Consider the following 12,494-nt stretch of genomic DNA (forward strand, 5'->3'; position numbering starts at 1 on the left):
ATCCGGTAATACGGTGGGCCGGGCTGTATTTTGCCCAGGCCTTACTTAGCTAGTCAGTGAACCAGAGAAGGAGAGAGTGACTCTGTAGCTTGGCATATTCTTGTGGGAATGAAAAGACCCCAGGTTCAAGTGGAAAACATTTCATTTGACCCAAAACAGGCTTTTTATCAATTTATTCTATTCTCCGAATATTTCCAAAACGTTCAGATCTGTCCTGACTAGAACCAGGTTTTTTTTCTGATTTTTAGAACTGCCATCAAATTTTTAAAAAATCAATTACTGGCAGAGCTATAGTCCTGTAATGTCCCTGTTATCTTACAAGTAGAAGGGAATAATCTAGTTCTTCAACTGCCACTTGTCCAGTGTTGATTGCTGATATTGATTCTGCTGTCTAAGTTGCAAATATTGTGTGTGTGTGTATTTTTATTTCAGTGAACAGTGCATAGAAGCATATGAGCTGTTGCTGGCTTTGGCAGAAAGTGAACAGAATCTCATTCTTGGTCAATTCAGAGCTGCAGGCGTTGGGTCTGTTGGTAAGATCTCAATGAGTCGCTCTCTCAATCCCATTCGGCATTTTAGTTAACATTAATCTAGTTGCAACAATGAATCATCTCCTGACTGCATGCTCCCCACCAGTCACGTATTTGCTTATTTTTATGTTTTTAATTGAATAAATAAAATGTTTGACACACACATTAGGACCGGAACTGAAACAAAATATTACAAGCAAGTTTAAAAAAAAAAGTATGGTATTACAAGAGATGCATCTTCTGGGCTTGCGGGGTTACTTTTAATGGGCAATAACTATATACCAGGCACAGTGATTAAACTGATACCTCTGAGCATGCACTTCACATACTACATGCAGTGATTTGGGTTACATAATTTGCGCTTGGCATTACCACAGTTGTGCACATAGCCACAGTATTTGCCCACAAAATTAGTATGTTACCAAATAAATAAATAAATTAAATAAATAAAATCTGGTCTTAAATCAGTGCACTCGGCTATACCATAATGCTGATAAAATACCACATGCAGTCTTTACCTCCAATCTCCCATAATACTCTGTGTTTTAATATCTTAATTCTCATTTTTTACTGACTGGGCTCAGCCTCTGTTTTCTTTCTTCCATTTCATTTTGATACTCAGGAGCAACCACTGACACTAGTTAAAACTGCTTTTGAAAATGTTCTTTGGGGCATAGTGCTATCTTAATGACAGTGTGAGCCTGTTTATTGATCCATTTTCAGCATGGTATATGTGAGTTCCATGCACACAAAGGTCATATTTATTTCCAGAAGATATGTGTTTACACTGTGAAACTAATTCTTAGTTTTACAGAGACTCCGTTTTCTTACTGATGGGAAAAGGTGGTAGTAAGAATCTTGGATCTTGCTGGGGATGGGGGAAGGGATATGAAATTTTCAGACAGAAAAATAGCTTTCCATTCTGTGCTGAGACCTAGACACTGCCTTGATGGTAATTTATAGTGCTGGGTTCTTGAGAATCACTGAAATGTAAACTGAGAGCTTTTAAGGACTAAATGACCAGCTGGTTTCAAAGCCACAAGATAAATGAGTTCAAACTCTTGCATCTGCAGGCTAGACACAGGGATCCACAGTTACTGTGCTGTTTCCAGGCAGTTTACTTTGCATCTCTCCTAGTGGTTTGGGCAAGCCTTTGTGTAGGTGAGTTTCTCTTTGCAGTGTGTGTCATGCAGGAAAGGCCATAGCAAATTTTTTTTTAGTGTTCCCCCCCCCCCCCCCTTTTTCTCTAGAGTCTAGCTCTTCCTTTTAGCAGTCTGGTATTGAATTTGTACTGCTGTTCCTTTATGAAAGGATATTAGGGTATTAGATCTTAGATTTTGCTTAGATAGCTGGTCAAGAAGTAAATCCAAAAGGATAGTGTTAGTTTTCCTCTCCATGTTCAGGTTATAAAAGAGAGGGTGTAACTGACGATAGCTATCTGTTGCCAACTTTGTTTTTAATGTGGCATTACCATTCACACCTTTGCTTTTGTTCAGGAGGTTATAGCTTGTCTGTGAAACTTTACTTCACTATGAAATTTAGTCAGTCTTGGCCTGACAAAAGTTATTGTTTTGCATTAGTTTAAAAATTAGTTTAGTGTTATTTAAAGTTATACACAGAACAACCCCTCTCCCCAGCCCTGGGACCATCTTCTCATATTGGGAAAAAAATGTACATTTTCCAAATTCACACAAATTCCAGGATACATCTTTATTAAAGATTTGTATAGCACCACAAATCTGGTTGTGATGTTCTGTTAATTAAAATAGGATTTGGCACCAAATGTGTTAATGCCCTTACTCGGTCCTTTTCACGTAAAACTGACATAGGCTTCAGTGGGAAATTTGCCTGAGAACTGACCAAAAAAAGTCTGAATAAGCACCTCAGGAGTTGGCTTCTGAATAAAAATGTAGACTAAGATACTGAAGCCATATTTACTAAGTCTTGGATTTACTCTACATCCTGGTATTTGAGAGAATAACTGTGACAGTCTCTGGTGTCGCCCGAAAACCCAGAAAAGGGATGAAGGGGTTGGGATAATATGTTGTTGTTTAAATTTGTTGCGTGGTTGTTTTATTGGGTGTGTGTATAGTGTTAAAGGTTCGATAGCTGTGGAGAAAAGCCAGGAAGTATAGCATGAAATCTTTCATTATTCCTCCTGCAGCTTCCATGACCAACAGTTTGGTTAAAAGAGGGATGTTGCGCAATTCCCCACATTGAATTTTCTGGCATTTTCTTTTTTTTGTTTCTTTTGATATTACATTAGCACCCAAAGCCCAACTCAGAGGCTATGTCTAAACTACATCCCTTTCTCGAAAAAGGGATGTAAATTAGACTCTTCGAAATTGCAATAGAAGCCAGGATTTAAATTTCCCGTGCTTCATTTGCATAATTGCGGCTGCATTTTTTCCCCCGAAAGGGGGCTTTTTGAAAGGAAAACAGCTATTTAGACGGGGATGTAATTTAGAGACTGCCAGACTGTGGGTGTGCAATGCTTGGCTTAAATGAGGATAAAGCACAGTCTTGCACAGAGCAAACTGTCTCTTACTTGTCCTGTCTGATGGTAGCATTGTATGTTTACCTCTAGTACAAACCACATGAATACATGTCATCCTTGTGCTCTTTTTCACTGTATGAGTCTCACTTAAGTCACAAATTTGCTGGCTAGGTGTTAATGTCACAGCAAAAGTGAATATATCTTTGAGTCTGTTTTCTTGTGTTAATTTTTATTATGCTCTTTGATGCTCTGACACTGATTGTTTGCTTCAAACTAGGGGACCAAATAGGTGATGAGAACATTACCCAGATGCTCAAGAGAGCCCATGACTGCAGGAAGACTGCTGAGAATGCAGCAAAAGCCCTGCTGATGAAATTAGACGGCAGCTGCGGGGGAGCCTATGCAATCACTGGCTGTAACGTACAGCCCTGGGAGAGCCTGTCATCCAACAGCCACACCAGGTAACTGCAACTCATCGAACCTATTAATCCCCAGGCCTTTGGTTGCAGACCTAAGTAGATTGTTGTTTTCCATTTATTCAGCTATCCATCCTCACGTCAGTCTGCTATGTTCTTTTTGTTTCTATTTTTTAAATCACTACTACCATGCTTCAGTGAGCTTATTCTCAGACATTGAGCAAGCTCCATCCAAGAAGGGTTTTGTATAGATTTGTTGCAAGCGGGTGATTCTGAACTTTGATCTCTCTCATAAAAGGCAAAACCATAACATTTATTTTACTTCAGCAATTCTGTTTCTAACCCCTTTCCCCTCCTTTCTGTCTCATTGAAACTTGAAGTATGTACTTCTTTTTCACCTCTATTATATGAATATATCACAGATTTCCAGGGAACTGGAAACCAAAAAAATACTCCCATCAAGGTGTTCCTAAGCATTTAGAGCATTTCAACTATTGTTGGTTTTAAATGTCACAGCTATAACCATTTCACTTCTTACAAAAACAGAGTAAGAAGCAAAGAATTATTTTGCCACCAGTTATGATTTTTCATAACAACCCTGCTATCCCAAAAACTTCCCTTTAGCATTTGACACTCTAGACAAATATTGACTAGTGGACACATTTTTTGCAGGTTGTAGGGGATTTTTCCAGAAGGAAAAAATCAGGATATTGGACTTTCTTAGACCTTAGAAATAATAAAACTTAAATGGAAAAAAAATCTAGAAAAAACGTAAACAATGAATAGTCTAGCACAGGGATAAGCAATAATTTTTGATGGGGGCAGCTACTCTAAAAATTTGGGAAGTGGTTGAGGGCTGCACTCTTCCATATTAATGGAGGGGGTTTGGGGTCTGGAATGGAGCTTGGGTGTAGAAGGGAGCTTGGGGTAAGGGAGGGAGTTTGGGTGAAGGAGGCAGCTGTGACCTGGGGCACTGGACTGGGGTGTAGGGGTTGGATTGTGACCTAGGTCAGGGATTTGGGTTGTGAACAAAGGCATGAAGGGACTGTGATCTGGGGCAGGGAGTTTGAGGTGCCAGATCTGGAAGGGGATATGGGTACAGGAGAAGGGCAGAGGATTTCGGTATGTGGAGTAGGGGGCAGGAGTTGGGGGCAGAAGGTTGGGGAAGGGAGAGACTGGGGTGCCAGAGGTAGGCTCTGCCAGGAAACTTACCAACCAGCAGTGGTTCCTGAATCAGCCTCCCACCCAGAAACCAGCCAATGGGATTGTACTGGGGTCAGGAGCAGCTCCTAAAGCTTCCCCGCCCCTCTGGACTTAGACTTTTTAAAGAAAAACTGCCCCACAGCTGCATTTCTGAGTGGTGTGCAGGTGGGGCAAGGCAAGCAGGGAGCTGGCCTGGGGCTCCCCGCAGGGTCCGGGGGCTGGATCTGGTGGCTTGGTAAGCCACATCCGGCCCGTAGGCTGCATTTTTCCTAGGCCTGATCTAGCAGCACCTTAAAGACTAACACAACATGTAGAGATGGTATCATGAGCTTTTGTGGGTACAACCCACTTCTTCAGTTGGAGTATTAAAAATCCAGTTCCAAAATAAATAGGGGATAATGGGGAGGAGAAGGAAGGGAAAAATAGTGAATTAGAGTGTTCATGTTACATGAAGCTGATAGAGAAGGTGCAAATTGTTCTTAAGTATCCCTTGTTTGGTTGGCTGAGTCATTAGGATGTGGAAGGTAGTTGCGCTAGCCACATAATGTCTTCATAGCTTTGTGATGGGTCCCAAAAAGAGCTGACTGGCTGGGTGGGGCTGATTAATCACTTGTGCAGCTACGCAGCTTAGAGGTAACACTAATGGGGGGGCTACTCCAAGAAGCTGGAAAGTGGTCAAGGGCCGCACTCTTTCATTTTATTAATGGAGATGTGCATTCTGGGATGGAAATTGGGTGCATGGAAATTGGGTGCAGAAGGGAGCTTGGGGTGAGGGACTGGGGTGCAGGAGGAGGTTTGGGAGCTGGGAGGGAGTTTGGGTGAAGGAGGTGGTTGTGACCTAGGGCAGGGGCCTAGGGTACAAAAGGCAGTGCTGTGGTTTGGGCTGTGATTTTAGGCAGGAGGGGGGTGGGACCTGGAGTAGGGACTGGTGTGCTGGAGGGGTTGCAGGGATTCATGACCTAAGGCAGGTGCAGGGCTTGGGAGGGGGCAGTGCTTTTTTTGTAATGGTACTGCCCAGTATGCAGTACCGGCACTTCCAGATGCAGTACCAGCACCTCCAGTCAGAGCTCAACAACTTTTCCCCTGGAGTACTGGCACCTTTGCTTTTTTTTGTTTAAAAAAAAAAAAAACCTGGGAGGGAGTATGGTGCAGGAGGAGGAGCAGAAGGTTTGGGTTATGTGGGATGGGGGCAGGAGTTGGAGGGGCAGACGATTGGGGCAGAAGGGGGCTGGAGTGTCAAGAGGCAAGCTGTGGCTGGGAGACTTACCTGGGTGACTCCCAGCCAGTAGCTAAGCACGTTTCTCAGACAGGCTGCTTGCACGACTGCCCTTCCCTTGCACAGGCTGCAGGAGCTGTGTGTTTCTGTGAACAGCTACGAGCCTGAGGGGAGGGGTACTTTGCATACTGCCTGTGCTTCAGGCAGGCAGCCAATGGGATTGTGCTGGGAATGGAGATAGCACAAGAAGCCCCTTCTCCTTCTCCTCCTCCTCCTCCCCCGCCCCCGGGCTTGCAGCTGTTGAAAGACAAATGGCCCTGCAACCGCTTTTCTAAGCAGCATGCGGGTGCTGGGCAGGCAGGAAGCCACCTGAAGCTCCCTGCTGTGTCTCCGGGCCGAATCCCAGTGGCTTGGTGGGTCGGATTTTTCCGAACTTTGTTCTATAGTATAACTGTCCCTGCTAGCAGACCCCTCCCTTACCATTCTATGAGAGAAAATCATATTCCAGGCACATCCTATTGCCCTGGCACAACCATACTCTTACCAAGCTACATACCAAATTTGGTGGTCTTAGATTTTTACCATTCAGGAGGTATTCTTGAACACAGACATGCACACACACACTCAAATATATAGCAGAAGACAGGTGAAAATTTTCTTGATTAATTTACAGTTTCTATCCCTCAGATTCACTTAAAATTATGTACTCAGTTTCTTAAGCAAATTCGTCCTTTGTTTTTATATAGAATTGGTTAGCTATCATTTTTTCCTACAATTCCTATATTGTCGCTGACAAGTCTAAAAAGCAGGAAAAGACTAAGAAATGTGGCCAAATTCTACATCAAATATGAGGATAAATGTAAATGTCTAAAACCAAAACATTTTGATTTAAAAATAACCCACAGTTTCAGAGTTACTCTGAAGAGGAGATGATGTTTGAGTTCATAAATTCATGTAACACCATGTTACTTACTAGCAAATCAATAGCTTTTGATGATGAAAATATTGACTTGCTTAGAAGTGCAATATACAAAACTATTTCAGGTCATTTGACCCTTTCTTTCATAGTCTGGGTGCAAAAATATGTATACATGTGCATTTGTGTGTGTTTGGGTATATGCTAGTATATTTGGCGCACATAGCAACACACCTGTAATTGCTTAAGCATTTATATTCTACACAGTTATTTTTGGTTGTTTATAATCTCAAAGTTTTGTCTTTGAGCAACCAATTAGTCACAGAATCAGGGAATGGTCTCCCCCCCCCCCCCCTTGCGCTCACTGAAAACAATTGAACTGATTTCCAGGAAAGAAGAGAGAGGTGTTTTTTTTTTTTTTTTGGCTACCTTGCTTTGTTGTTGAAAATTTGACAGGGACATTTCCCTAGTTTCATTAGTCTGGTGAAAATCAGATTTCACTTAGTTGAGTGAAAGAGCTGAAAAAAAATCATTCTACAAACATGCACTCTGGGTTTGTGGAGCAAAGCAACTAATGATCTCAGTGTTCCACTGACTGCATGTGTGTGCAAAATTTGCTTTGGTTGGCTAGATGTCTCTGCATGTACACATGCTTAGAATAGAGTGAAATTTCAGATTTAACAGGTAGAAGATTGTAGAATATGATCTGTGAAGGTAAAGGTGCAAGGAGTTTGTATAAATGTCTATCTATACATTTTATGCATATATGTAAATTTGTGTGAGACCTGTTAGCTTGAGTCTGTTCCTCTATCATTAAATGATAAATTCCTTTGATATTGATATCAAATAGTAATATCAGTTCACCTGATAGTGTACTCCTGTTACAGTTGAATGGTTATACACACACACACACACGAGAGTACAACTGATGTTATAGCTGTAATGTCATATACATTCAGTGTTGGGACTGAATCCTTGCAATTTCCTTACAGAGAAAAGTTAACTAAATATTAACTCCTTTTTATAGACTAGAGAGTCTGAGACAAACAGATGTTACTGTCAGTGGCCACCTAAGGGCATATGGCCAGTCAGGTGCAGTCAGAGTCTCAGAATATTTTGATTCCACCAGACCACTCTGCTTTTCCTTATTTAAATCCACATCTATCAAGAGAATACATGCAACATTTGCCCAGTTTAGGGATGTTAAATATTGGTTAATTGAATAGTCGATTAACCTCATGAATTCTTATCGGTTACTTGACTATTCTATAGTCCCTGGGGGTGAGGCTGGCCGCCAGTGCACTTGCCACTCCTCACTGCTGCCTCTGTATTAGAGGCAACAGCACGGGATAGCAGGTGGGAGCTGGCCCACAAGGGGGCGGAGGGCAGTTAAAAAATCAGTTCCCTTCGTGGACCAGTTTCCTGTCATCCCGCTGGTGCCTCTTATACAGAGGCAGCAGTATGGAGTGGCAGCAGCTCCTGTCCACTGTGAGTCGGAACTGAGTTGGGTTGCCTGTCTGCCTGGCTCTTAATGCACTTTAAATGCAGAGTCTCAGCAGGGGTACGTCTTGGACCTGGCACAAGTTAGAACTGAGCCAGGCTGCTGGCCAACCCGCTAAAAAATATACTGACCAGGAGGGCGGGGGAAATGTGTGTAGTCTATTGCATCAACCTATAAGCTTTTTCTTATTGGTTAATCGACTACACTATTACATAGCCCAGTTAAACACAAAATCTCCCCTTTTTCCCATTTTTTACATCCAGAGAACAAAGGCAGTTAGATGATGTAACATAGACGTTCTCAGACTTCTCCAAAATGTGGATCACATCTCAATAAATAGAGAGAATCTTATGAGCACCCTTTCCTATTCATATTCACCTAACATCTTTGTGGCAATTACAGTGTTTGCATAGATGTTAGAAAAATAGGTATATATTTCTGATTAATGCAGTATGCATTTTGTCCTTTATAAAGGAAATTGACACTCGCTCTTTTTGTTCTTCATTTCATCATATGGACATCCGTTCTCGTCCTTTCTCTTTCCTGCTACCTTTCTGCATATGCTTCTGTGCTGCCTTTTTCATCTCATCTTACATGTGCTACCTGCTCCTCCTTTCCACTTGCACACACCTCCCTGCCACTTGGCGTCCTTCTTTTGCTTTCATCCTTCCATGCTGCCCTGGACTTGCTACCCTTCCATACTCCATGGTTCTTTCCATCTGGTGGCTGGCAGCAGCCGCGGCCCCACCCACTATGGGTTGCAATCACTGAAGATGGATTCTGTCTCCTCTCTATTGTGACAGTAACCACTAGCAGAGGCTGTAAGGCTCGAGTCCAGCTGCTTCTGCAGGCTTTTTCTTTGTTGTGGAAGAACATGAGGGCCTGTAGAAGTAGGCACAACTGAGGAGAGGGTTCAATAAGACCAGCAGGTGCTCTGTGGACCACAGTTTGGGAATAGTTCATGGTAATGGACAAATTCCTCACTTGATTACACTTAACCTCTGTAACAAAAACATTTGTCTATTATACTTGAAGATTCACCCGGTGTTGCTCAGGTCCTTAACTCAATTAATTGTTGGTTTTTGGAAAATAAAATGAAAATGTGCATGCTTCATTTAAATCAGGGCTACTCAACTGTGCAAGCCCCGGGGGCCACAATGACACTTACTGCACATGCCGAGGGCCGCAACTTTTAAGTGCGGTTGCATATAATTGTAAATATATATATGCAAATAGCTTCTTTCACCCTGACGGGTATGAATACAAAGCACCTCCCACAGTGATCCAGTGCTCCCAGCACACCCCCTCACTCGGGACTAGAAACACCAACAGCCTGTTCCAGCCAGCCCATCCACTTGCGTCTTTCAATGCTCACTCCACATGGGAGACGCCTCGTTGTTGTAGAACGTGTTCTAGTGGAGGCCATGTTCAAAGGATCCCATCCGCAGGCCATGTGCTGAGCCCTACCTGCACCCAAACTGCACCGTGGGCCACAAACGAACAGGCCTCAGGCCGCATGTTGAGTAGCCCTGATTTAAATCATTGATCTGTGGTGAGGCTGGGGATGAGGTGATCAGTATTCAGGCTGCCCTGGGGAGAGAGAACTACCCTAGCCCCCTCTCACTGCAGCAGCTTGAGGCCAAGTGAGAAGTGCCTCTCCATGGCCGTTGCAGTCCAGCAGGTGCAGCTGGGGGGAGGGGCGCATGTCCCATCTGCCCCCTGCAATCTCCAGCCAGAGTGAGGAATGCAGCAAACTGTGCCCTTTCCCCATGCCCCCTGATGAAGGGGAACAGCCAGCAGTGTCCCTGTATAAATCAGGGAAGGTGGGCTCTAGCCGCTCCCCCCACCTAAAGGGTGCTTGGGGCTGGGGCAATCCTGGATGGGGAGGGAGAATGCCCCAGCCACCCCCTTTCACCTGCCTGGTGAGTTTATCTTATTTTGTATGGTTTTATGACAAGCAATCCGATTCCAGGCACATCCCATTTTCCTGGCACAACACTGACCTTGCTTTAAGTTGTGATAAGAGGGAGCTGTATACTGAATTTGGTGGTCCTGGCTCTTACTGTTTAGGAGTTCTTGGACAGACTGACACACACAGACAAACTCTCCCAAATTATATAGTAGATATAACTGCAAAATAATATACCAGCCTGATCCATGCAAGGAAAAATAGTAATAAGGAAGATCTTCTAACTCAAAACTGCAAGGCACATTTTTCTTTAAATCTTTGTAAAGAGGGAAGGAAAAAAAAACTCCTCTCTTTGGCTAAGTCGTTGTCAATAAAATGAATAATTCTCCCTGCAGTTTGATACCCCACAAAACAGGTTTATAATGGAAGTGCTGACCCAGCCTTAATTTTGGCATCATGAATGAAATGCTGAATGTCAAATCACTGAACACAAGCACAGGCAACCCCTGGTGACAAGGGGGTTAAAGATTGTAAAAGGGAGCATCTGAGATGAAATGAAAAACCAGCATAGAGGTTGTTACCAGCGAAGTGAATAAAATAATAGCTATCATCTCAATGTATTTGGTTGGCAGCCACCCAACTATATTGCCAATTTATTTTTGAAAATAAAAATAGCTTTTTGGAAGTCGTAATTGTTTTAATGGATAGAGGAGCATTCATTTCTAAGAAGATCCAACTGATTGCACCTGTAAAAAGAATTAAACAAAAGAGAGAGATGGAGATTGCTGCTGTGGAATGACTAAGACTGCTGTTTTGTATTCATCGCACTGCTAGTAACTGCAACCTTCCACAAAGGTGCAGGAGGGACAGTATGTCCCATTGCGTGCAAAGGGAATGCATTTCTACATGTTTTACTGCTTACCATCTGAACTTATCCAAACCGAGTGCTAAATCTGCCTATCAGAACCACCTCATGGATTTTGGATAAGTAGCTGAAATAAAGGATTATGTTGGCTGAAAGGTGGAAATGTTGATAAGGAATCATGTTAATGCTTCCAAATCCCGAAGTGTGCGGCATGCTCTCAGTATCACAGTTCAACATAGAGCAAACAGATTTCCTAAGGAGGGAGGTGGTTTTTGCCAATGTGTTTGAAATTATAGCCCAATATACTGTTTGTTCAAATTCTACTGGTCTGAGTGAAGGTGCTGCCCAGCCAGAGTGAGGAAGGGAACACACTGTACGCTTTCCCCTTGCTCACTGACGAAGGGGAACGGCTAGCAATGTTACTGTACTAATTGGGTGGGGGAAAATCTTCAGGCCCCCGTTCCTGCCCTCCCTAAAGAGCATCAGGAGGTTGGGAGGCTTGTGCCTGGGGTAGTCCCGGATAGAGTGGGGGGGGCCACATACCCAGCCAGCCCTTTTCACCTGCCTGGTGATTCTGTCTCTTTTCTGTGTGGTTTATGAGAAGCAATCTCATTCCAGGCACATCCCATTTTCCTGGCACAATCAAACCCTGACCTTGCTTTAAGTTATAAGTGGAAGCTGTATACCAAATTTGGTGGTCCTATCTCTTACCATTTAGGAGGACAAACAGAGAAATGGACAGACAGACTCACAAACTTTCTCTCAAATATAGGTGTGTATATACACGTGTAGTGTGTGTGCAGATATATGTGTACACCTTTTAATATTACACCATGTAACCTCTACAGAAAATGTATATACAAATTAATTGGGCATCATTCAGAAATCTTTCAGATGTCAATGATGAAGGGAGCGGGCTCAAGAGTTATGAGGGAGTTTCATATTTTCCTCCTACCTGTATGTTAGAGAAATGAAAGACATATCATGTATCTGGTTATTTTTTCTGTTTGTGACATGCTGCCTGTTCAGTTCACCTAGGAAGCCTCATGCATATTATCCTGATTTTTCCATCAGAAAACATAGAGGGGCAATGTCTACACTGCAGGCTTCTTGTGCAAGAACTGTTTTGCGCAAGAGTTCTTGTGCAAAAATTCTTGCCCAAGAGCACGTCTATACTGGCATGAGCTTTTGCACAAGAGATGCGCTTTTGCGCAAGAGCATCTATGGCAGTGTGGACGCTCTCTTGTGCAAGAAAGCTCTGATGGACATTTTAGCCATAAGGATTTCTTGCTCAAGCAACCCCTGTTGCCCATCCACACTGCCTTCTTGTGCAAGAGGGCTTATTCCTCGTGGGGAGAGGAATAACTCTTGTGTAAGAAGCCCTCTTTTCCGACACTCTACTGTAAGTTTACTTGCGTAAGAACACACATGCAGTGTAGAC

The 12,494-nt window shown here is 43.1% G+C and overlaps 1 protein-coding gene across 3 annotated transcripts in view; it reads left to right on the plus strand.

The window, feature by feature from the left end:
- The window catches only part of MCC (MCC regulator of Wnt signaling pathway), a 411,412-nt gene that overhangs the window by 366,355 nt on the left and 32,563 nt on the right, over window positions 1-12,494 (plus strand). For all 3 annotated transcript variants that reach the window (XM_006134467.4, XM_025190402.2, XM_006134468.4), the window contains 2 exons: window positions 433-533; window positions 3,305-3,488. In XM_006134467.4, the coding sequence (XP_006134529.2) occupies window positions 433-533; window positions 3,305-3,488 (285 nt within the window). The remainder of the gene's footprint in view (window positions 1-432; window positions 534-3,304; window positions 3,489-12,494) is intronic.

Source organism: Pelodiscus sinensis, chromosome 6 (genome assembly GCF_049634645.1).
Source record: "Pelodiscus sinensis isolate JC-2024 chromosome 6, ASM4963464v1, whole genome shotgun sequence".
Lineage (NCBI taxonomy): Eukaryota > Metazoa > Chordata > Testudines > Trionychidae > Pelodiscus > Pelodiscus sinensis.